Genomic DNA, 26,187 nt, shown 5'->3' with positions numbered 1-26,187 from the left:
TTATGTAGGGATAAGGTTAAAATGAATGTCATTTGTTCTAGGAATTCTGCATTATAACTTTTTAGTATTATATTGTTTTGTGTGACACTGGTTGTGGTTGTTGGAGTGTATGAAGGTATGTCTGTTATGTGGGGTGGCTATATAAAGGGGGGGTGGACAGTTGGAAAATAATGATAGTATGAATACGTCTATGATAAAGAATCAAACAATGTCTCACTTTTTGCCACCCACCCCTACAACTTTTCTTAGACGAATAAAAGGGGAAGTACGAATGACGTATGATTTATATAAGCGGTTGGGTTTTGGCGCCATTTCTGACATTGAGTACTCAGAATCCTCCAACAGCTGCTACTCCGATGTGTACTGCAGGAAGGAACGTGACGTGTGTGCACTTATCCCACACGCATCAGGGGCTTCTAAGGTTTTTGTTCCACCTCCAGTCCCAATTACAGAGGCACAATGCCTGGTACATCTTGCACTATGTAGGATAATGGACACGTTCCAGGCACACAGCGTGCAGTTTAGGAGCATTGATCTACACCCAGCGCTATGCAATGGCAATACAAAATACAGCAAGTGTCTACAAGTACCATATTTTTCCTTTGGAAGTTACCCACATGTCAACGACAAATGGCAGGGCACCACACTGACGTGCCCGGCAGTTGGACTGATCGAGTACAGCAAAGAAATAATAGCCCAAGTAGAGACCCTGTGCACAAATATGGTCCCAACACATCACAAGGCTGACATGGATTGCAACAATGGAGAAGCCAGTGTGAATACATAGAGACATGGAGTATGAACTTTGTTTTAGCAATGAAGGAACAGTTCCTGTTGCCGCAAACACACAGTGCAACCACACTCTTGTGATCCCTGATATGACGAAAGGTATGGCAGCTGTGATGAATTACTACTGGGTTTGTTGCCAACGAGCCTACTTGCACCTCCGACCCTCCTGTAGGGGCAAGTGGTCACTGGCTACCCTGCACTCAGTACTATTAGTAATCCCGGAAGAACACCTGAATGGAGAAGAAATACCTGTGAAGGTGCCAACAGCCACTCCAGCACTTAAAGAAGCAGAAAGAAGCTTGCAGATCACACAAGAATTTGGTATGCTGCCAGAAAAAGGACGATTTCAACAGCGCGGAAGAAAGAAGAGGTCAAACTATGTCTCAAAGAACTCTTCCGCACTGCTTAGAGGAATACCTGATGAGTATCGACTTTTTAGCCCAGCAGAGACTTTCTTTTCATCTGTTTTGGCTCCTGCGGTACAAGCAGCTGCTAACACCAAGTGGGTGCAGATAGTCCGATGGGAGCTAGTCCAGCTGGCCAATGAGACCGAGAATGGGTTCAACGCCATCAAAGTAGAGCTCCGTGCATTGACTCATGACGATGCAGAACCGCTACATGCTGTATTTGCTAACAGCCATAGAAGGAGGAGTGGGTAAAAAGTTGGGAAGCAGCTGCTGCACTTTTCTACCCACGGAGAATGCTGAGAATGGGTCACTCTCCCACGTCATCGAGGCGGTGCACAATCTAGGTGTTCAAATGAAGAAAGAAGGTTGCGTTCAGAACACGGATTGGCTATCGATTGCCTTTGATTGGGTCCCGTCATGGCTGGGTCAGTAGTAAAAATGCTGGTGCCTGTTATTGTATTCTTCTTGGTCCTCTTCTGCATGTGCCAATCGGGTCTCCGATGTTGAGTCAATAAAGCTCCTAATAGTGCAAAGGTGATGGTATCAATTGGGGGATCTAAAACACCTTGCCATGCAATAAACTGCGAAACTCAAACTGATATTTCTGGGGTTGTAGATATGTCGGGTGGGGACGAGTTTGTTACTGTAGAAGTAACGAAAGGAGGGAATGCTGGGAAGGAACTAGGGTCCTTCCGCACCCCCAAGTGCTTTAGAATTAGGCAAGACTTCTTTCAGCCGCTATAATGGGGGGAGGAGGGGCACTGGGAAGGCTTTTTCATGCAAATAAATTCACATACACAGACATGGGCAGGCACTGAAGAAAGCTAGTTATTGTTTAAAATGTGAAGCACAATTGACTATTAGCTGGATAGTTTTGTAATGTCAAATCCTATGCATTTGTTGCTCACTTGGTCACGAAACTGCGAGGAAGAATACCTGACCATGCTCCCTGCCCACTCTCGCCCCAAGAACATTTGGGTCGAATTGAACACTTATCTTAACAAGCAAAGTGAAGGTACACCCAGGTCTGGCTTGTCTCCTGGCCCGTCAGGGACTACCCCTGCATCATGAAGTCTTATGTCCTCCCTTCTCAGGTGACGATCTGAAGCTATTGCTATGATTGATGTATTGTGATCAATGTGTTTCTCCATGATATACTTGTTGTACACAATTGTTGCCTTTGTGAACCTCTGCCGTCAAAATAAAAGTTTTTAAAAAAAAGATTTGGGGCCCAACTTTCGACTATTTTCAATCACAGAAACATAACAGATTTGCATCCCTAGCCCCAAAAATGTCTTTTACCTTGTAACTATTTGTAAAAATTGTTGCTGTACTTCCCAAATACATTCCTGGTGAAATCACATACATTGAAAACTGTTATGAAGATTGTGGCTGCATTTTGGAATTTTCTATTGCAAATTAAATAATGTTATGACGAATAAAAGTGACAAAAACAACTTTACAGAGGATGCACCACCAGAAATAAACAGATTTCATTAAAAAAAAAATTAAAAAATCCTATGCATTTGTACAATTTTAGTACGGTATGAGTAAAAAATGTGAAGATCTAATCTGGATTCCAGCTACCCCTCTGTCCTCATCCACCTTGACCTTTCCTCTGCGTTTTTGATACAGTCAGTCACACCACCCTGATGAATAGTCTCTCCATTAACCTGGCCATCACGGATCAGGCCCTGGTGTGGCTAACCATCGTCCTCCTTGGCCGACCCTCCCAGATCCAATATGGGTCCTTTCTCTCCTCCACCTCTCCCGTCGCATGTGGTGTCCCGCAGGCTTTTCAATATCTATCTGGCCCTCTATCCTACCTGATCTCCACCTTCTCTTCTAACTTTCAGTGTTATGCGGATGACACTCTGCTCTCTTTCAGGCTCCCCTCAGCCTCCTCTCCTTCATCGCTCATTCCTGACTGTCTATCCGCGATTCAGGATTGGTGCGTCTCCAATGATCTCTGCCTTAATGCCAGTAAGACTGAGATCCTCCTCATTGGGACCCCTGCTTCCGCTTTCCCTCTCTCACTCTGGCTGCCCTCCTTGGGCCCTCTACCCTCGCCTTCCTGTCAGGCAAAAAACCTTGGTGTCATCTTCAACCCCACTCTCTCCTTCTCTCTGCACATCTCGGACCTTGCCAAAAAGGCCCACTTTCCACTGCACTTCCTCAAAGGTATTTAACCTATTCTCTCCTTCACCCAGAAGTTTCAGAGCCCTCGTCTTCTCCAAACTAGACTACTGCAACAGCCTCTGTCTCAATCTGCCCAACTATACTCTTCGCCCCCTACAACGTATCCAGAACAGGACTGTGAGACTTATCCTTGGCCTCAAGCCCAGGGACTGCATCTCTCCAGCCCTGAAATCCCTTCACTGGCACCCGTTGACTTCATGGATCAAATTCAAGACCCTCTGCATCGTCCACAAGGCCTTCTGGGGTCAGGGCCCTTACTATATCCAACTCTCTCTGCCTAAATACCTTTCTTCAGCTACCTCCAACTCTGAGGGCCAGGCAGAGTGGGGGGGGGGGGGTAGATATCTCTCTCCTCTGCAGGTGCCCCCCTCTGGAACGGCCTCCCTGCCCTTCTGAGACTTGAGCCTGATCACCTGAAGTTCCGGAAGCGGCTCAAGTCCTTCCTTTTCTCCTCTGCCTTCTCTCTCTCACTTCCTTGCTAACTAGCTTTCCGCTGTGTTGACTTGTGGCTTGATAGCCTCAGAGTCTCACTCGGTACCAGGTTTCCCCATGACCAGTCATACTTGCACTGCTTCCTGGTCTGCTGCGCACTCAGGGACTGTATCTGTACCCCTATAGCCCCTTCTGCCTCCTTGCACTTCCAGTGCCATGTTGCCCTGACTGCACTTCTCCCTTCCCTTTCCTATGCACTTTCCCCTCTCCCTTATTTACCCCCTGCACTTCTCGTTGTTGCACTTGCACGATCTGTCACAAGGCCTAGTGTGAAGAATCAACTTCCGGAGGCACCAGTGTTCCAGGGATGAATATTGATTTCTGAACCATCAATCAACCCCACACCTCTAGTACACCAGAAGGGATCTGGACAGATTGGAATACAAGTGAATTATAAGACCTCCTTGTCCAATTTTGGTAACTTGGACAGAACGGCAGGCTTATCTCCACAAGGTAATGGATTGGTTACTTGCAACACAGCGAAAGTACAATTTATTACCCACTGATAAAAGGGACTGTGGGGTCAAGGTTGTATAAATATATATACTTTATTATTACTACAACAGACAGTTATAGCATACTGCAATTATGACCCACCCTGTGAAGGAGCACAGAGTACAGACAGTTTCACGAAGGAAGGGATGCACTCAGTATACTAACAGGAGGGTAGTTGGGGAAAGTAATCAGTCTTCCTGTTCAAGGTTATTCGGTTCCATCACCAAGGGGGCAAAGGTTTGGAACTGTCTCTAGGGGCCTTCGGAAAAGTACCAGGGGGGCAGAACCACAATGTACCTGGTGCTGAAGTTCTTGGTGCTCGACAGCGTCGAAGCGGTTCCAGGGTGCTTCGCAGCCCTTGAGCACTTGAGACAGAGTTAGTGGCAGGAGACCACTGCAGGTACCAGGGGGCAGGCAGTTCGGTAAGTGAGGCTGCATGGACGTCTGCATGCTGTCTGGCGTGGCGGCTTGGGGGCAAGAAATTGTTGTCTCTGTGCTGGTTGGAAGATCTGGAATGCTGGTCAACGCGGCTTGGACGACTCTGGTGACTGCGGCGTGACAACAATCAGCCGTGCAGCCGGATGCGGTTTGAGGACTCAGCTGTCTTGAAAATGTCCTTAAAAGATGGATGCTGGATGATGCTTGTGTGGCACTCCTCCTAGCTTCTTTGCAGGGCTCGTATCCTTTCAAGGCAGACGGCCCAAAGCTCAGGAGTGATTTCAGGCAACGGCCTGGTCCTTTGTCTAGAGACGTGCTGTGTGCTGGCTGGGTACCAGTTCTGGAGCTGCTGAATGGGTCCTTTGAGGCCAGTATCTCCCTCTGTTCCCTGGGAGATGTTTAGGGGAGGGACCTTGCTTCCCTCTTGGAACTCCTGACCTTCTTTCAATGGTAATAGATGTAAGGTAGACTGTACCTTCAGCTTGGCTTCAAAGGAGTCCTCCTTCTTACTCCTTTTGAAGTCTTCGGATGATCTGTCAAGTGAGGGGTTCAGCCGTCTTTTAAAGCCAAATGGGCCCCAGTGATTGGTGCAGGCTAAGCATACCTTAACAAACCAATCCTGGGTCCCCATCAACAATCTTGACTGGAGACTTCCAGTCCTTTAAGATGGGTAGCAATACCCTGGATATGGATGGGGATGCAGATTTAAATTTAATCAAACGGCAATAATTCAGATGACGCAAATAGCTTGGCAAAAAGTTTGTCTGTTTTAATGCAAGTAAGTAAAACGGGGAATACAACAAACATCAGCAATTGCTCGATACTCGACTCTTAAGAAAAAACAACATTTTTATAGACCAATTGTGTCACTACTGACATGTAGACCTGCATCATTACCAACGTCATCCTACATGGCAAACTTCTAAAACCTATTGGGAAGCGGGATTGGCTCTAAGTGAACTACGAAGTATAGGTGTAGTATCTGTATAGTGTAACAGAGAGAAATAATTGGATAGTTAACAGGTGGGGCAACTAAGCCCTCCCTACAAAATGGCAACTATGAACGTCACTAAATGTACAGCGTCCCATTGGCTACACAAACTATAGGACCCCCAACTACTTGGTCCTCTGCAATTGGTTGACTTGTAACCCCCGTCAATAACTTTCCACCTATGTGAGCAGCATGCAGACTGAACAACCAGGTGCGGGTGAGCTTGTCTCGATACTAGCTTCCCACCAATTAAAAAGACACTCCATCATCACCTCAACGGTTCAGTCTCAATTAGTGTTTGGAGTTGGCCTTGAGTTTGTACTGTTCTCTGGGATTTTTTAAGGAGTATGGGTACTGTCTGGCTTCCGTGCGTAGGTGTGATCCCCTCATGCGTCCAACTTTCTTCCATCACTTGACTGGACACCACGATTTGAGCCTTTTCATGTATTTGATTTTACTCTTCAATAGTCCTCTGACGTCTTTTGTTTCCACTTGACCTTCTTGAACAGGAGCTTCTGTTCTTTCACGTTAATTGTATCTAATGTCAGCCAATTCTCGTTCTGATAAGACCTTGGCTCATCCAACTCTTTAGCTGAAATATATTCTGTTTAATTCAATTGTTTTTGTAACTGCGACACTGAATTGAGGCCTCCCTCGTTGCTCAAGACTGCTATATACGTAGTGGAACCTTCATTCCTTGTTCAATCCATATGTATCTATGAGGTATAGATGTATGTGTTGGTGCTTGCCGCAATCTATTTTACTAAAAGCATTTGGCTAGCTTCATGATTGCTTTGCTGCTTACATTTCATTGCATCTGTACACATTTAAACTAACTAAATATCTTCATCATGCTTATGGCATAAATCTCTTTATCTTGATCTCAATATGTCACTTATCCTTAGTACTTCTTTATTCTTCATAAATCGTCTGCCTCTGGTCTTGTTATCTTCTATATATGGAGTCGATTAGTTTCGTATGACATCACCATTCATCCTGGTCATTCAGTTTCTTTGTTTCATCAGGAATCGCATTCAAATGACCATCATATTGTCTTGGATGTAGGTTTGGTTTCCTCAATGGGTACTTTACTTCACATATTCTCTTAGGTATAGGTATTCTTACGGGTACTGCACAGAGTCGTTGGTCTTCTTCCTGCCTTCTGATTGGTGTAGTATATGTCACATACTTTGGTTCATACTTCTCAGGTAATGTAGGCGGGGCAGGTGGAGTGGGGGTATTTGGCTCCTCCTCTATAATCTTCAGTTATGCATGAGGTCAGGACCATGGTGCTCTGCAACAGGACAGGCAAGGGGTGACAACATATACCCAAGTCCCACCCATCTTCCGGTCTGTTGTAGATCAAAGTGTCTCCCTGGTTAACTGAGCCCTCTATGACTCCGGATTAAAGTGCAGGCTACCCTTGAAGTATGTGCTGGGACAGGCTTCCTGTCTCTCCCAAATCACATCCTTCGTCCCTCTGAAAGGGTTCTGCTCTGCAGGGACACCTGCAGCAACTGCTGGACCCAGGCAGGCCATTCACTGCCTTTCATACAGGGAGGTGGGAACTAGCTTCAAGTAGACACATTGCATACCAAAGGGGTGTTAGTCCCGCTTTTCAAGTTGCCTGTTACAGCAACCAAGCCCCTTCAGGCTTGCTTCAATTATCTCGTTAGTATGCACTGCCACCAGCCGGAATACAAAGGAAATGCAGATCCATGGATCCTTTGATATTTAAATTAGGCTGCTCATAGCTGGAGGAAGATGTGCCTTACCCCTTCTAGAGATGCTTTGATGTACCCGGGGCTGCCACATTCCAGCTGAATATGACAGGAGAAGGCGGCGCCTGTAGGCTGTCTTTTCCCGGAGTACATGCAACTATGCGTTTTGAGTGGGAAGCAGATGCACTGTGTGCGGAATGGCCTCACACAGTCCTTGGAGGTTGAGCTCCCATCATTAATTTTCAGTTATCAAAGTCCAGTTGAGTGCACTCTCCCCATGCGGATGGTTGTATTCCTCATACCTAGTAAGATCATTTGTCTTGTCTTCCCTCTGTTTAACACACCTAGTTTTGTCGCACATAGAAACACCTGTGTACAGGTGTGTCATAAATATCGTATCATATCATAGTGAGCAGAGGTCAGTAAATTGTAGACCTGAGGCCTGTTTTAGTCAAAAACCGCAGCAGGAACTGGACTAGAGGGGGATACAGAGGTCATTGATATCAAGATAGTTTGAGGTTCTGAAAAACAAGCCTTTCAAGGACTTAGTGTGGAAGGAAGGATACTTGCCAATAGTTTGCGGCAATAGTGGACTATGCCAAAGGTCTTTAGGTGGAACTTCAGTCACCTGCTACATGGTCCCCTCCACCTGATTCCTGTCCTCTTGCTGTTTCTTAGGAGGTTGCAAAGGTTGGCCCAACCCTCTTCATGGTATTTTCACCATTTATTTAATTTTATTTATTTTTGCATTTTTAAAGCGCTCAAACAGCCCGTGGGCATCGAGGCGCTGTTACAGGAATTGTTTTGTTTTTGGTTTTTTTTGTCTTAGTTGCTTATTTATAACGCGCTTAAACACCCAGAGGTTTCTAAGCGCGGTCCCGTGGATCGAACCTGTGTTGCTTCGTGTTGTCTTGCATCCAAGGCATGCACGTTGCCGTTAGGCTATCCTCCCGGGACCCCACGCCATGTTTTTTTGTGTGTGTTTTTTGAAGGGTCTCGGCGAAAGCCTCTACTACTTCTTGGGTGCAGCCTTTTTGGGCTTTGCCGCTTTGGGTTTGACGGCCTTGGGCTTCACGACCTTGGCTGGGCTCTTCTTTGTCGCTTTCGCCTTCACGGCTTTGGCTTTTGCGGGCTCTTGGCGGCCTTCTTGGCTGGAGCAGCTTTGGGCTTTTTAGGGCTCTTGGCTGCTGCTGGTTTCTTCACCTTCTTGTTCTTAGTTTTGAATGACAGCTTTTTGAGCATTTGTATTCTTTCTCTTTAAGGTTGCTCACCCTTAATGTGATTTTTCTAGTTGACATTCCATCCTTGCAGCACGAGAGTGAGATCCAGGCTCTTTCTATCAAACTTCCGTACCTTGTCTTCTCCAAGGAGAGGGTGGCGTGGGGTCAGACCGCCCTTCCTTCCCAAGTTGTGTTAAACTCATCTTCCTGTTATCTTCCCCCACCTCTTGCATGCACGACGAAGCAGAGGTCTCATCATCTAGACCCCAAGAGGGCTGTATGTCACTGTTTGTTAGATGAGGGACATCTGAGAGAACGGGCCACTCTTTGTGAGCTTTCCTGGAACTCGGATATGCTGGGGGACTATTTCTAAAATCTAAAATCTGTGGGCGGAAAGACTAATCCACCAGAAAAAAAACATAAACAATGTTAGTTATTTTGTTGCCCTTGAGTCAACTGTGACCCTTTCCCATTGCTTGTGGTTTCGCGCCATAGCCTTACCTTATTCCAAGATTCTGATGCGCTGGCAAAGCTGCTGTTATGTTTTACAGAACCACTACTGCCGCAAAGGTTTCACACAAGTCTTATCAAACTAACTTGGTAATGTGACTGCGCAATAAGGCTTATACTTAGTAGATTAGGAACTGAAGGGTCATGAACAGCAGGTCATGGTGATGTGGCGAACCAGAATAAAGACCCAGACTACAATGGGTCATAGTGTAGGTTTGTTTATTAAAATAAAAAGGAAAATGCCTATCTGTCCATATCGTTATGAGGGAAGATTCCCTACATTCTAAAACAAAATCTAAAGGTGCTAGTCAAAGCGAAAATTAAAGAGTCCCGAGTCCAAATTCCTAGTTACTAGCTAGCCCCTTCCACTTCAGAAAATCTAACTGAAAGGAAAAGGAGGTTGGCACAATAGCCTCGGAATTGGCTTGTACCTGCCCTGGCTCATCAAACACTTATCTGCAGTCTCAGAGTTCCTTTAGAATGTCTTTACACAGTTCATAGTCTTAATACAGAGTTTGTTGGTTAAAATTATACATTTCTTCTGGGTGGTTTTATCTTCCCATTTTGGGAAAAAGACTAACTCTTCTTCTTATGGTTTTCAGCTCTTTACCGCTGGTTAAATCCCTCCAGTCCAATTAATCTCATATATTTTTCTGCTTTCGCAGCCTTGGTAACAAGCACACATATCCCTTTCACTCTCTAGTTCACATGGTGTGTGCGCGCATGCGATTCTCTTAGATTCCTGTACTGTGAGTTGTGCTCCCTAGCCTTGCTATACAGTGTTTGTATCTCTTCTCCTCTGTTTTTCTTTGATTGTGTGCCCATTCCACTCTTTCAAACATTCATACTGGTGGCGGCTTCTCTAGTCGTGATATACAGTACTCCTCTCTCACTCTTCTTGTTACCTGAATCTTGCACCCGTTCTCTTTTCCTAGTCTCATACCATTGACAGCGTTGGCAGTCTGTGACCCCAAAGTTGACGGACTTCACTGGCATCCTCAGGCTGGTAATGTTTGCTTCCCTTTTAATGCTCTTCTCTTCGGTACCGGCAATTGCTTTGTGGGGTTCGGGGACTCTGGCTACTTTCTTTCTCCTGGTCTCGGTACCGGTTACTGGGCACAAGGCCCGCCAATGTTCTCTTGTGGTCGTGCCGCCAGGGAAGATGGTTGCTTTCCCGTCCTCGTTCTGCAGTGCACTTGCCTTGTAGCCTCCAGGTACCCAGTCCTCCTTGAGCTAGGCCACTGCTAGCTCCGTGGCTTCCGGTAGCTCTGCCCCTCCAGGACATATCCACAGAGCTTCGCCTCTGCGTATCGATGATTCTCTTCCCTCTGCCGGGATCGCGCACTGCATAAGAGGCCTCTCTCCATTCACAGTTCTTACTGTGTTTAAATACGTCCTCACAATCGAAAAGAGGGTGTGTCCTTCTTCCTTGACGTCAATGTTCGGTTGAAACTCTGCTTTACCTGAAGCCAACCGGGTGGAAGCAGGATCATTGGTAGTTGTAATCTAAACATGAGAACAAACAGTTTTTCCACGTCCCAAGTAGGCGGACAATGTTGTCTGTTTAGGGAGGTCCTCATTGGACTGTCAGTCCTTGTTCCCGAGAGGGGATCCACTCTAAGTGAGGTCCCCCTAGAGATTTTGTTTCGTAGCAGTCTCACCTCCCTAGCCTCAAAGGGGGTTGCTCCCCTTTGTGGAGAAGGGACGAATTGTCCAGATCGGTCACAGGGAGCTTGGGTGGGAAAAGAGTATTAGTTTATACTTAAGTTCTAGACCAAACTCTTAGTTGTAACATTGCTTAGAGGTTAGGCTTATACGTAGGTTCGGGCTGGCTTTGTGTAACGTACAGTTAAAAAGAGCACAGTTTATTAAGGACACGGTGGATCATTCCATTCTGATCTCCCGTTTGTCGAACGCTGGCCTTGGAGGCCAGGTGCTGAACTAGTTCACGCCTTTCTGGCGGGCCGTTCCCAGGCAGTTTTCCTGCCACCTTTCTGCTCTGACTCAATTTCACTGTTCTGTGGAGTTCCCCAGGGATATGCACTTTCGCCTATCCTCTTCAATATTTATATTCGTCCTCTTCTCCTTCTCATTATGTCACATGGTTTCTGCTTCTACTCTTACGCGGACGACACACAGATCCTGGTTCGCTTGGATCTGTCTCGCCCAGAAGCTTCCTCGAGCATATGGGGGCCTGGATGGCCAATAACTCATTTAAACTAAATAGCAGCAAAACAGAGGTCCTGTGGTGGGAACGACTAGCCCTCTCACCTATTGGACTCCTGATTTGTGGCCGATCTCACTTGGTCCGTTTCCTTCCCCGTCCTCCGCAGTAAGAAACTTGAGGTTTAAGTTCTCATCTTCTCTTGCCATGACTGAGCAGGTTGGCACAGTCTCCAAATCCTCCGCAGTAAGAAACTTGAGGTTTAAGTTCTCATCTTCTCTTGCCATGACTGAGCAGGTTGGCACAGTCTCCAAATCTGGTAACTTTAAATTGCTCACCTTACGGAAGGTTCTTCCCTTCATTCTTGCTCATTTTCATGCCCCTCTGGTGCTCAACATGGGTGACTACTGCAATTCGCTGTAGTATGGCCAACCTCGCTACTTGATTGACCGCATTCAGATGCTTCAGAATGCAGCGGCCAAAGACGTTCTGCGTCCTGCATCACGCGTTCATATGTCGCCACTTCTGAAACAGTTGCACTGGCTCCCAATTGAAAAACTGATCCTGTTCAAATCTATGTGCCTAGTGCATCGAGCCTTTTACAAGGTTGGAGCTGAATATTTGCAAAAGAAATTTGTTCACTACGTTCCGGCCCGCCCTCTTAGGTCTCCGGTTGCCCTGCTACTAGTGGTCCCCCGTGCTAGATGGGTGGTGGACTGGCGGCTGTGCCTTTTCCGTGGCAGCTGCCAAGGCATGGAATCTGCTGCCATGGTCACTTAGGGCAACCAGAAACCATCTGGCCTTCCATAGATCGCTGAAGACACTTCTCTTCTAAGGCCTGGCTGCTCCACCTTACTCTTTCTCTGCCTACTGCTATGGTGCCTTCGGGCGTACGTGCGCTTTATAAAAATACATAACATAATAATCCCCAGGTCTGCCGAGGGTTGTACCAGAAATATACCATGTAAAAGACCCAGGCAATCTACACCCTACTGGTAAGTAAAGTCCCCAACCAGCATATGTACCCCACAGTGTGGAAACGCAAAAATGGGTTCCCTAGCACTTTAGGATACAGCACAGTTTACATGCAAGATACCCTATAATTGTTTCATTGGGAGTGTGGGGGTTTGGGGGGAGTTTAGGAACAGTCTTGATGCCCATGTCTAGCTTTTTGATACCTTGGCGTATTACAAGCAGGTGTTGGTATCAAATATGTTCTGAGCTAGAAATGCTCAGAATGGTCCTACAACTAAGGAGGGGGAAGGAGGGTAGCCTACCACTCCCCTGGTCCTAGATGTCCAAAGAGAGGAATCCTAACCGTTGCTCCACCACTTTTAGCACAGTAAATTCGTTTTAGATTGAGGGCTTTGCGCCCAATGCAATTTATTGGGGGATAGAGTAGAGATGCTTAAAGAATTAGGTATTTTGACCCCAGCAGACTTGCAACACCACTGGACTGGGAATCTGTAGGGACAATGAGACTCACCATTGGCTTTGCTGTAGGAGGTTCACAGGCTGTGGGTTTGAGGCTTTCAACATAGTTTAGATCAGGCTCAGGTAGAGCCCCCATGACGTGGTGAAGACGACTCAAATTCAGTTTGCGCAGCAAAGGAGCTGCAGACACAAGTGAACATTGGTGTGAACCAGGACAAAGTTGGCAGGTACTCAGAAGAAGCGCAATCCGAATGCAGGCCCTTCCTCGCGGTGAAACGGAGCTCTGAGGATGCAGTAAAGTTTCCATTGATGAGGCACGAAGAGGCCACTTAGTTTGGGTCTTCCAGTGGATATGAAAACAGAGGTCTGAAACAGGGCTTGACTTTGGCAATGTTGGTTGCAACAGCAGCAGCCCTCTGATGGGCCTTTTTGATCAGATACTTGGATCTTGTGGGATCTGCACCAGCTGCCTATTCGAGAGACCTGCAACATTCAAACAGCTGCAGACCAGGGTCAGATTAGCCAAAATCATCCCTGGGGATTAGGACCCGGTTTCTGACCACACCTGGGCTGGTTTGGAAAGAAAAAATGAAAAAACAAAATGTCATTTCTTTTTCCACATTTTCTTTTTTTCTTAAAAAAGAGCTTAAGTGCTATACAATACCATATCATCATTTGGCCTTGGACGTCTGCTTGCATTCACAGTAACTTGAAAATATGGATCTATATACAGAGCTATTAATGATGCATATGGTGATCTATTCTTGTATGAAATGTATATCACATTAGTGAAATCATAGCCATATTTTTCGTAGTGTACTTGGGAACAATGCCATTTGATGCCACTTCCTGTTTTGTCAAGGGGTGAAAGGTCGTGTTTCATCGCTTCCCGGGATGTCACTTTGGGGTGGGGTAAAATTACATCACTTCTGGTGATGTCATCAGAGGTCAAGGGTCGTGAGGCGAGGGATGGGCCACTTTTTTTTGGGTGACCGGGCCTATTTCTTGTCCCAGTCCGACCCTGCTGCAGACTGTCCAATCAGGGACAGTCTGCGACCTCAGAACCTGCCCATCAACAGGCCATACCCTGGCTAAATTGTGGGTTGGAACCCAAAAGTCCAAACTCCCATTTCAGCCAGGTCTCACACACCCAAAGCTCTGACTGCAGAGCTGCATTACAGTGAACGTGCCTATTCTTATTTGACAATTTATGGACGTGAGGAGCAAAGATGATGGCCAACAAATGAAAACCAAAGTCTTAAACCATATGGAACACACACATTGAGTATATGGTACTCTCAAAGGCATTGTTGTGTTACAAAAAGTAAGGTGCATTACCGTTCACCAGGAAAAGGATTTAAAAACTGTTACTTCTAGAAAATGAAACTAGACACACTGTCCCTGCAGCACTCCACTGAAGGTGACTTATGATACACTGTAAAAATATAGTTGTGACACAAAGGGAGACACAGTCCCTGCACTAGTAGCCGTAGGTGCTGACAAATGCACCTCAAATGAAATGGATAAGCAGGTGAATGTGGGCCAAAGGCCTCACCCCACACATCAGTCAGAATCCAGACTGAAAGCAAATATGTTGGGGGACTCAATTGAAGTGGAGGAAAGTTCCAACAAGTTTTCCTAAAACCCTGAGGCCAATGGTTTCTTAGGGACACATTCCAGTATTTGGTCTCTAAGATTGGATTAGGAGTCAGCAAAGAAAATGTGCCTGTAAATAAGCCTGAGAAAAGTACAGGTTCTCTCGCCAGTCCAGGGGACAATCTCAGAACACTGAAAGACTTTCCCTTACTGAATGTTGTGTGTTATAATGTATTTTAACTATATCATAGCTCTTGAATACTCGGAGAGGTACATTCCCCACTACAGTAGGTGAGCCAGGGAATCCCCTTGCCTTGCTGTGTCACTCTGCCCTCCCCTGTTCATTGGTAGGAGAGGACAGTCCTAAAAGAGCCATAGGCGTGGGCATGTCTGCCTGGTCCCAGTCTGAATTTCTTATCAATAGTTCCAGTGAGTACTTACCATTCGTATGGATGAGCGGTGACTCTGCACTAGGAAAATAATCATCACAGTGAATAACTTGAACGGCCTAACACAAGCCTTTGCTCAGTTTGACACTTTAGGGATTCTGTCATGTCTTTCTCAGCGCTAGATAGGCGGATCTGAGAGTGAAAAGATAATTCTGTAAATATAACAGCTTTGGATTGTTTGTTTACTGTACAAAATGATTTCGTTCTGGTTTTACACACAGACTGCATTGTAAAGTTGAAGTTGCAATAACCTATATTTTGAAAATTGTACATAAATAGAAATAGCGTTCCTGTTTTTGTTTTTAATGAAGCACATAAAGGCGTATGAACACTGATTTCTTATTCTTTCCCCCTGTTAGGGTTTTACCTCATTTCTCCCTCTGAGTTTGAGAGGTTCTCAATTTCAACAAAGTGGCTGGTTGAGCCACGCTGCTTGGTGGAAATGCCAGAGGCCACCAACAGCCGTCGTTCCCGGCGTCGATCCAGCTCTGAGAAGACTACAATAGCATCCCGGTGAGTTTTCAGGTTGGAGATCGTTCTGATCATACAGAACATCGCCTTAAATTCCTTCCTGCCAATGGGCAGAGGTGGCCCATTCTGAGTTCTTATCCATCAAACATTTGGCTTCGGCAGACGATTGGTCAGGACACAATCCTTTCCAGCCTTCCTGCAATACACAGATTAGCTCAGAGTTCTGTTGGATGTACAGTGAGCATATCACAGCAGGTCTGTAAGGATCCCTTTCCATTTTATAGACTGAGCGTGTCTACTACATATTTGCTGAGTGGTTAAGAGATTTTATTTATTTTTATTTAGTTTTTTTTTTTAATAACGCGCCTAATATCTTACCTGAGTTTGGTTTCCAAGCATGGATCTGGGATTCAAACCTCTGCTGCTCTGCGTGGTCTTGCTTCCAAGACCAGCACGTTGCCCCTGTGCTTTACTCCATTCTGCAGATCATACCAAGGGTTACATCACATGTGCATATCTAAACCGTATTCTTTAGTCGCGAGGGCTACAGGACCTATGCCTAACACAGCGTGGTTCTTTTACTAACTTTGAAAGTGCCTAACCTTATTCTGAATTGAGGTACATGGAAAGATGAATTGAGGTCTGCAGTACGTTTCTTTTTTTTTTAAACCACTTCTGCATTCTTGATTATATAAAATCATATCCCCCTCTGCCTTGTTGGCCTCCATTAATCAGCTGATTATTCCTCCCCCTCATCATGTAAAAGGGTTCATTTATGTCCTCCATCCCCTTTTTTGCTGCCTTATTAAAACCATTATAGCTCGCATCCCGAGAGGACATGTATATAGGGGATCCCACAGCAGCCGCCGGATATGGGGAGGGGGACCGGCCGAGCAGGACACTCGCATGGGCCATCAAGCAGGAAAAACCCAGGACCCCCATTATGTCAATAGCTATGATAGTAGGGGCCTCCCGGGGGGAAAGGAAATTACTAGGAATGGCATCCGTAACTGCACGCCACCTTATTGCGTGCAGTTGGGGGAAGAGCTCACCACTGACATTCACTAAGTGGCTGGAACTCATGCACACGTGTGAAATGAGAGAGTCTTGCTATGCCCTATCGCTTCCTGAAAACAGTCGACCGATGGACTACTGGCCTCTTTTTCGCCAGTACTATGCAAATAGGGGAGAGGACTAATAAATAAAGAAACTGTGCTAAGCATATAAAGGACCTGGTAGGAACAATGGGAGGGCAGCTGAGTCCTCAGAACCTATCGGTTAAGACGCCCTGTATAGTGATCAGGTGGTGGGGTGCGCCCCTAACACCCAGCCATGGACATTTTATATGTGTACCCAATCATAATACCATATGTGTCGTTGTAGGTGGAGGTGGGCGGGAGGGGGTTTAGGTTGGATCAGTTATAAAGTTGTTGTATTAGTGTGATTTGGAGTAGTAAATAAGAAAATGCCAATAAAGAAAGTTACAAAAAAAATACATTATTCCTCTGCAAGAATTCTTCTTGTGGCTGTTTGGTATTTCATAAGCCCCTGCTATCAGTTGCCCATTTCCCTCCTTTACATGCCTTAACATTGCTCTTCAATAGTTTCTCTCCTCTTTGTTGCCCCTCCAAATCAATGCTTCTGCATCTTCTTTCCCTCAGTAAGCCTCTCTTGAAGTTGTAAGAAGTTGGGAGTCCTCTTTTGTAATCTGCCTAAAGGATGTTCATTTAAGTGCACCAAATTAGGAATTGTTATGTTCACGTTGTTTGTTTTGTGTTCTTATATTTCAGAAGTTCAGACAAGGGATCCAGGAATTCAGCATCCGGAGATGAAGATGGTAAGTTTGACTCCCATGTATTGTGATGTTTAAACACATTGAGCCACGTTAACTAGCGTGTCTTCATTTCAGAACGAAGAACGAGGGGGAAAGTGATGGAGCATGCATTACTAAACGATGAAAGTGAGTACCTCCTGCGACTGCTCCAGAGTGTGAAATAATCTGCTTGGGCTATGAGGTCATAAGTGTACTGGAGTCATCCGTTTGGTCCTTGAGCTGTACTTTGGGGTATTGATTCATTAATTGCTAATGGGTTGTGTCAGAGCAAGTGTTTATTTATGAGTTAGCAGTGTCTGTTATGAGGTTAGTGGTTTGTTAATGAGATATCGTGTATGAACTTTCTTCCGTACTTATGGATATTGTCCCCGAAAGGGGACAGGATCGTGAAGGAGAGCAGCGTTAAAGTAAGAGCAATAATTATGCTGGCCGCTTACATGGAATGGCGCCATGCCACTGACACAGCTAATGCTCCCCACCAAACAGCAGTCCATTCCTCAGTGTGGATGCAGCAGACATTTTGCACCTTAAAAATAAAATTCTAAAAAATGTGCTGGTGTTCATGCCCCAGAGACGGGCTGCAGCCACAGTATGTATTGTGAATGCATCATGAGGCAGACACAGACAACAGGTTCAAGTTTAGGTTGAAAGCGGGTTATCTCAAAATGCAGGATGGAGTAAGGCCTTACTTGCTCTATACTAAGGTGGGATTTTCCTACCTAAAGAAAACTAAAGATAGTCTGTGTCAGGAAGTCCAAATCAAATGGCTTTCTGTGTTCAAGACCTATACTTGCCCTCACAACTAACTGTATACAATGTGTAGTGATGTCGGCACCAAAATGAATAGTGTTCAAAAGAAAATCTAGAGCTTCTTCCAGCTCTTGGCTTATGATCAGTTTCCCCTTGCCAAGTTCAAAACAGTTTATAATATATTGGGGTTCCCTTCCCCAAGAGTTCAAATCTTCCAGCTTTAAAAAACCACACAGTTCCTTGGGACACTTCCCAGCTCCTCTAATATCAATACGTTTCACCAGTTAACATAGGCAGTTCTGTTTCTTGACTTCAAAATCATACAACATTGTTACAAACCACAAGCTTCTTAATGTTTACTTTAATTGGCTTTTCCATACAGGGTCACTCAGTCTAGGCGCAATTGTCGGACCATACGGTCCGCCCATTACAGTTCACGCAACCGATACCCCGTCTTGACTGCTTCCATCAACAATTATCTACTGCTTTCCTCTGACAGTGAAGTGTTTTTCTTTCATCAGTGTCACACTCTTCTAACACTGTACCGTAGCTTGGGTGGCCACAATGCACTTTGTTACCCTTTTCTGTATTCTTCTGGCTCTTGCTATATAGGTTTCCTCCTAATTTGCAGTTCCTTGAACCCTTTTAGCTGTGCCAATACTTGTTTCATACAATACATTCTGTGGTATCTGCAACATGCACCACAATGCTTTCACTCATTCACGAGTGCTCAACTTGATTTTTTTTACACTGTGCAGCATTCAAAAAGTGCTTACAATAACTTTGTTTGTTCGGTATTCAAAAGGACTTTTACATGTTCCCAGAGTGCCCCGGTATGAGTGTTTCCCTGGTTCCACTCACTGGTTGCACACGGCAGCTCCCTTCTGCTTGTTGTCCTTCGTGACAGGCCTCTCCACGCTCCTTGTTATGCTTTCCGGCATCGCCAAGCTTCGCCTTTCACCCCCGAGGCAGCTACAGAGAGCACCATTCGCTCTCCTGGTATCCCTCAGCAGCTCGGTTTTGTGGGATTGCCACAGCTCCTGCTGCGTGGAGCCTATAAGGAGGGTAGCAGGACCTCCAGACCCTCTCACGGCCGCCCTCAGCCTCAGCATCCCTCTCTCCTGCCTAACACCGCTCCCAGCACCTGGGTCTCCAGCCCCTCATTCCTTTTTTTTAATGCGCAAGCTTTATATCCGTTAGGAGTGTTAAATGACCCCAGGTGTGGGTCATTAAGTCCAATTGCCTGACTCTGGCAAAGCCCATTAGATGGACATGCCTGGTTGTTCCACCTGTATACCTCCATAGCCCTCTTCTCCGTCTTAGTACTAGAGTGGTGTTTGCGTATGTCGGATTTAATAAAAGAAGAATGTATAACTCAGTGTTGTCTCTGATATGTTTTTGTATCAATCAAATGAAGATGTATCTTGTTAGTTGGTCTCTTCCTCAACCCAGTATTGAGGTGGTGATTCTGGGGGACAGTTTGGAGGGAAGAAAAGGGAAAGGCGTGGTGGTAGCCGACAAAGGCTTGAGGGATAGTGGGTTCATTGTGAAAAGGGAAAGGGGGATACTATGTCTCAGCTAAGGACGTCCTCTTCCCACTCCCGGAGTTCCCTCCACCCAGGTGATCCTTCTATCCCCCCTGGCCACCTGAGGAGGATGATCCAGGGGGGATAGAAGTACAGACACCTTCAGGTTCCTCACAGTATTGGTACCTGTCTGCACCCCTATACACTCTGTTTGGGGTGTCTCGGGCCAGGCCATTGGTGGACATTTTGTGTAGCTTGTAGCACTCTTTCTTTTCAGTGCGCTCTGTTTGTGAGGTGGGAGAATTTTCTCCGACACCCACCAGCAGAATATGTCGAAACCATGAGCAAGGTAGTGAGTACTGTTCCCCTTTTTTCCATAGACACTGCATCCAGGTTTATCGGGAGGGTAGGGCAGAGGAGAGAAGGAATCTCCTTGTTCATATCCACGCAAAATACTGGGCTGAGGTGACTGTAAAACCCCAAAAGTGTACTTGAACCACACAACGTAACGGTGGTGAGTACAACAACATTCTAGGAGAGGGGCATAAACACGCCCAGAGGTTGAGATGTCGCATGGCGCTGAAGGGCTAGGGTGTTCTTATCTGAACCTAGTTCGCAAGGACTTGTCAAGCCCATACATAAACTCCCTAAATCAGCCATCGATTCCATGGCCATCAAAGTTTTGGAGACCTGGCGTGAAGGCTTACCCCCTTCCCTACTGGATTGGTGAAGGATTTCACTGTGGTTAGTACTTCAAACATGCCTGCTGTGGTATTTGTTATAGGCAAGGGGGCCCTCTAGACACTTTCATCACTGCACTTGGATGCGTTCTTGCCATCCACAAGTACAAGGGGGAGCAATGATTTCTATACCTTTTGCCTACACTTGTACCAGGACTCAACCCAGAAAGAATATATGGACGGTTTGTGCAGACAAAAGTAGATTGTATGCTTCCGTCTCCTTTATGAAGCGTTAGCTGAAGGCAGGTGATGTTCTCTTGTGAGGCATGTCAGCATGGGAAAAAACATCCAAGCAGTAACATGAATATGTACACACATCTATATAACCGCACTCTTTATTAATGCAATAACACATTCTAATCATGAAGGAGATGACACTATTGACAGACTGGATGTCATAATTGGACAGGCTGGATGATTAGGAAATGAACTGTAGAGTGAAGCAAAGAAAGGCCTATTAAAATGAGAAGAAAAAACATATATAATCTTTACGAGATCTTCTTTCTTGTTATCAAGGTAATGAAAGGTGTTGAGGGATGTTTAGAAACATTCCTGGGGCAGGGGTGGGGGCTTCTGAAAGGCTGATCTAGGTGATGAGCAAGGGCTTTTACCATAATCTCTCAAATGATTGCAGACTCACCAATAACACAAACGGGGAGATCTGGCACTGGTGTGTAAATACATTTTACTCTTACAGGAAGCCAAGTAATAGAGTTCCACACAGCATTTTTAAAATATATTTATTAGGTATTAACACATTTGCAGGCTGAGCTCAAGAGTACTATGTAATAAATTATACATACATAGAAACTCCTAAAGATTGATGCAATGTGGAAGAGCTTTCAGATCGACCGTGTCTGGGACACTGCTTTGGTGTCAGCTCTTCAGCAAGTGCCTGACAATCGACGTAACTATTTCTCTGTTATCAGCACAGTCTTTTATTTGTGAACATTTAGATCATGGTAACTTTGAGGGGACATTTCCATCTAAAAGACCAAACAAATCTCCAGTTACCTACCAAGACTGCCTTCTTCCAAGATTATCAGACAGAGGACACAGTAAAGCAGTTCCTTTATATCCTTAATGCCTGATGTTTTGACATGCAAAATAAAGGCTTAGCAGTTTTGTGAATATTTCATGTTTATGCATAATCGCAAGCTGGAAGTTTGCACTACATTTCTATCAGCAGTAACCCTACAACAGTATTTCTTTTATTGTATGTCTTTAAATGCTGAAAATATGGGGTCTTAAAACTTAGAGGTTTAGGTCTAAGCTACTTTGCATTCTGAGATTTGTAATCTCCCAATCAGGATCTGGAAATGAAACGTAAAATGCTTTTTTTTTTACTTCACATGTTTTTATAAGAATTTATATATTGTCGGGTTGCTTTTACTCTACATGAATCCTCTTAGCATTTGGAGCTTTTTGGGGCTTTTCAATTGTGAACGCAACAATAAAAAGATGTTTCTATTCACTTACAAAAACACAAATGTCCACATTTTTTAGTAAGTAAAGGGGAAATGCTGATGAACACAGATCCTGATAGGTTTTTAAAAAGCTCGAAAAACACCCCTGAATTAAAAAAAACACTCATAACAGGTTACCCTAATCCTATACGCTACCATAGAAATATATGGCAGATATCCATCTTAAGCAATCCTTCCCTATCCGGAAAGCAGTCCCAGAGTCTCAACAGTTCAAGATACATGCAAGTTCCTGAAAAAGGGCTGGGCGGCATGAAGTCTGGAATTTCCCCTGCACAATGTTTATTATAGCCAACAGGTAAGCACTTTAAAAGCACACGTTTGCAGTAAAAGGATAGAGGACAACATTTAGGGGTGCACTCCCAATTCCACCACATTACCCAGGGGTAATCTATGGTTGAGGGGGGCAAAAACAGTGATATGTACCCATACAGTCAGAATTCTGATTTTCCAAGTAACGTTCCCTGGGGTACTCCGAATGAATTGTTAGGGCCACTTCCATCATTGGTCATGTGGGTGGATGTCCAAGGTGCAGTTCGGCGGCGGTTCCAGCAGACCTGCAGCAGGACGGGCGATACAACGCAGCGCAGCAGCCCCCATGACTCCCATAAAGATGAGGGACCCCTCGGACACAGTAAAAAGTAGTGGTGAAATAGACATGGCAAGGATTAGCAGGCCTGGTTTGTTGCAGTGGCAGAAACCAGGCTCCAGGCAGCCAATTCCTCATGCAGAAAGATGTTCCTGGGCCACCTGCAGGGTCCTGAGCGCCAGCTCTGGACGGTGACTGTTACAGTAGAGGGGTGTGTCAGTGGGTAGTTGGCCCACTGTATAGCATCTCGGGGACCCTTCCGAAGTCCACCGATATTAGGAGGCTGATTGATACCACCAGACCAATAAAGAAAGGCAATGTTGAGTGTCTTCCTTGGTAGCAGGAGGGGCAGCAGAGTTTCACTGGTGGGTGGCTTGAGCAGTGCTGTTTCCCTTCCACAGTAGGCCTTTGGCTGTCCACTACAGTCTTCTCATCTTTGTATTCTTGGCTCCTTTTTTAAGAATAATTCAAGCTTGGGGGTTGCCTCAGCACACTAATGGAAAGGACCTGCACCATTCAAACAGATAAGGGTTATCTAATCATGGACAGCCACGTATTCCATATCAGCGCAGCAACAGGCATCCCCAGAAAGAAGTGTGGATTGGGACCAAACTGCACCAAGGCCAGTTACAACCAATTCAATCACACAAAGAACTTTGCCTTGGAGTCAAGGCATGACCCAGCGAAAGTGCATAACCTTATATGGTAGTGTCCTACCTGAGAGGGCAGGAAGACTGCCAAAAAGCAAGGAGGCCAAAGGACAGGACTTAAACCAAATTGAGAACACATTTTGAGTATATGGTACTCAGATGGACATTGTTGTTAAAAGAAGATTGTGCACGGTAGTGCCAGGAAAAATATGTGAAACCTAGTTTACTGCCTGTCGTAGGCACATCTTTAAGGCATACAAAGTGTTACACGACAAAAGAGATTCATAGTACCCATGTAACTTTCAACTTAAGGTGCCGTTTGTTACAACACAAAATCTCAGGAAAACTGAAATGGGAGAGAAAATAGCTCGGCAGTGGTAGCCTTGGGGACTTACCAGTGCCCCCAAAATAAGGGAGGTAAGCAGAGAGATGCCACTGCACAGCCCCCTGATATGATTTGATATGGCATTTGTAACGCGCCTATACACAAGTCTTTCAAGGTTTCTTCAGAGGATTATTTTGTAGCACCTCTGTCCAGGAGTTCCTGCTCCTCATCTTCTGTTCCATCTCGGAGGGTGAGGAGTAAGCTATGGGTCTAGGGGTAGGTTCCTTCCTTGTTCCAGTGCACATCTCTCATCTAGCACTATTAGTCACTGCTGAGAGTAATTGGTACATAGTGGTACATTTTGTTCCCCTTCCTCAAACTCAGAAGATGGAAACTCCAAACATCCCTGGAAACAGGGGCTGTCCTACCACATCATTTAACAAAACAGATTTTTCAATTTAGCCTGGCCAAACTGCATCTGCATCAGTGCATAAATAAAGCAGAAGGCATATGAAAGTGCCCACGTTGCCGCCTTGCAAGGGACTTGTAGTGGAACATGGTACTGATATGCACTGGCACTGCTTTGACTCCAACATGTTCATACAAGCTTGTGGAGGGCAAGAAAACAGAGTAGCATTCAAGGATGCACAAACACTACCTTAGTCTCTTACTGTTGCATACAGGTGGAACGCCAATAGATACTTTTATATCGGAAACCCTGAATTCCTTTTTTTACTCTCAATATGAAGATTTTGGGCCCTCTCAACGTGCATTACATTAACAATCTGATGTGAGGTGAAGCAGGTTAAAACAATCTGTTCATTAATGTGGAAGGTTGACATAATATAGGGTATCCCTGTGGACAAAGACTGCACTTTACTGGTGCAGCTTGCCAAGGTGACTGGCGCCAAGAATACAGTATGGCTTATGACAAAAACTGAGAGGACTGTGCTCGGATCCCATTGAAGATGAGGCCTCGTAATCATTGTGGATAACTAGAGGAGCCCTTTCAAAGTACCTTTTCACCACATGATTGTTCAAAAATGTGTGTAGGCCAAAATCGCAGACAGGTGGGACTTGCAAGACTGCATGAAATTACCTCTGGGTGGGCTAGGTGGCAATCCAAGTAAAAAACATGTTCCAATGAGCTGTGCTGTGGAACGACCGCCTTCTTCAGTGCCCAGTGGTAGAAGTGCAACACTTGCTGTTATACTGGGGTCTGTAAGGGAGGCATGGTATTACAAGTAGACATTGATACAAGAGTTGCAAGTTTCAAAACCTTCCATTGGTTACCTGTTTTAGAGGGTAGGATTTTACGATCACTACTAGAACTACCTAGTGCTGTACCAGTGGAAGCTATTAGACTGGAGCTAGGCGTCCAGTCTCTGTTTTCCCTTTGGAGGGTCGCAGTCTCTTTGTTTTGGGCCAAGATCAAATTCAGTAACCCAACCAAAACATCTCTTCTTGGACTTGGACTGGAACATGCGCAAAGAAAAGCAGTTCCATTTGGTTCAAAGAAATTGAGGCTGAAGTGTCAAAACATCTCACAGATATCGGTATGAATGAATCTCCCATAACAGCAGTCGATTTCTTTATTTACCTGAATTTGAAAAGAAAACCAGATACTTTGACTGAATTAAATCCTTGGCTCCGCTGGCTCAACGTCCTAAATATCACTCTTAATCTCCACAAGGTGGGTTTTTAGAGAGTCCCTGTAGTTATTTAACTAAAACCCGCTCTCCCAAGCTTATCCGATTTATATTACAATTAAGATTCAACAGGCCTGATTCACGGGACGTTTTCCTATGGGATTGCGCCATTATAAAACACTTCCATGAATCAGACCCCACATCTTACCTGTCCTGGGGAATAGCGGTGCCTGAAGAGATATTCCCAGGGAACGGTGATTATGTAAATACTTCTCAAAATATGTTGAAACAGCACACCATGTCTTCACTCAATGTATCTCTTTGAGTTCACTGTACAAGAAGGGCTATGTCAAATTCCGCAACATTGAATCTGACCAATTTCGGAGTGATATATTCTCTGCAGAATCACTAGTCGCAACCGCAGCTGCACTACATATTTGGCAGATTGTGAAAGTTAAATTGATTGCTTCTTAAATTGTATTCAACCAATTTTCTTTAATGTGTTTAATAAGTTGTAAGCACTGATATCGCATGGTTTTCACGAAGAATAATCAAATTAATGTTTCAATGGTTTTAGACTGCTGTAGCATTTTAAAGTATGTTATTATCTAACTGTCCAACATCATGCAATCAACGAAAATATATGAATATGTATTAATGTATTTTGTTGAAAAACCTTTTGTATTACTTTGTTTTTACGGTGTAGTGCAAAAGGTCATTTTTTGACCATATGCACTTATTAAACAAAAATAAAGTAGGCCAAAATCGCACACAGGTGGGACTTGCAAGACTCCATGAAATGACCTCTTGCTGGTCTAGGTGGGAATCCAAGTATAAAACACGTTCCAATAAGCTGTGCTGTGGAACGACCACCTTCTTCAGTGCCCAGTGGTAGAAGTGCAACACTTGCAGTTGTACTTTGGTCTGTAAGGCAGGCATGGTATCACAAGTATATTGGTGACCCCCTCATCAGCTGTACCACGTTTGGGTCAATCCCCATTTTTGTGCTCATGGTATCACAAGTAGACATCCACACAAGAGTTGCAAGTTTCAAAACCTTTGTTAAATTCAAGGGGCTTGGAAAAACTCCTTTCTGGCCCTGTAACTAAAATGTAACTAAAATGGGAGTAATCACGACCATCAAATAATAAACAGTCCTAGTCAGTCTTAGTCAAACAATAAAGGCCTATACTAACAAAATCCTAATGCCTGCCCTCACTCTAATACAAACTAATGTGACATGGGGATATGTATCTAAAAAAGG

General features: G+C 45.0%; 1 protein-coding gene across 3 annotated transcripts in view; it reads left to right on the top strand.

The window, feature by feature from the left end:
- Positions 1 to 26,187, top strand: part of LLGL2 (LLGL scribble cell polarity complex component 2) — a 908,486-nt gene that overhangs the window by 729,232 nt on the left and 153,067 nt on the right. For all 3 annotated transcript variants that reach the window (XM_069654770.1, XM_069654772.1, XM_069654771.1), the window contains exons 21-23: positions 15,265 to 15,418; positions 17,167 to 17,213; positions 17,286 to 17,336. In XM_069654770.1, the coding sequence (XP_069510871.1) occupies positions 15,265 to 15,418; positions 17,167 to 17,213; positions 17,286 to 17,336 (252 nt within the window). The remainder of the gene's footprint in view (positions 1 to 15,264; positions 15,419 to 17,166; positions 17,214 to 17,285; positions 17,337 to 26,187) is intronic.

This window comes from Ambystoma mexicanum, chromosome 3q, assembly GCF_040938575.1.
Source record: "Ambystoma mexicanum isolate Mex_15411 chromosome 3q, UKY_AmexF1_1, whole genome shotgun sequence".
NCBI classification, from domain to species: Eukaryota; Metazoa; Chordata; class Amphibia; order Caudata; family Ambystomatidae; genus Ambystoma; species Ambystoma mexicanum.
The sequence above is the reverse complement of the archived record's forward strand: the minus strand, read 5'-3'. Positions and strand labels throughout refer to the sequence as shown.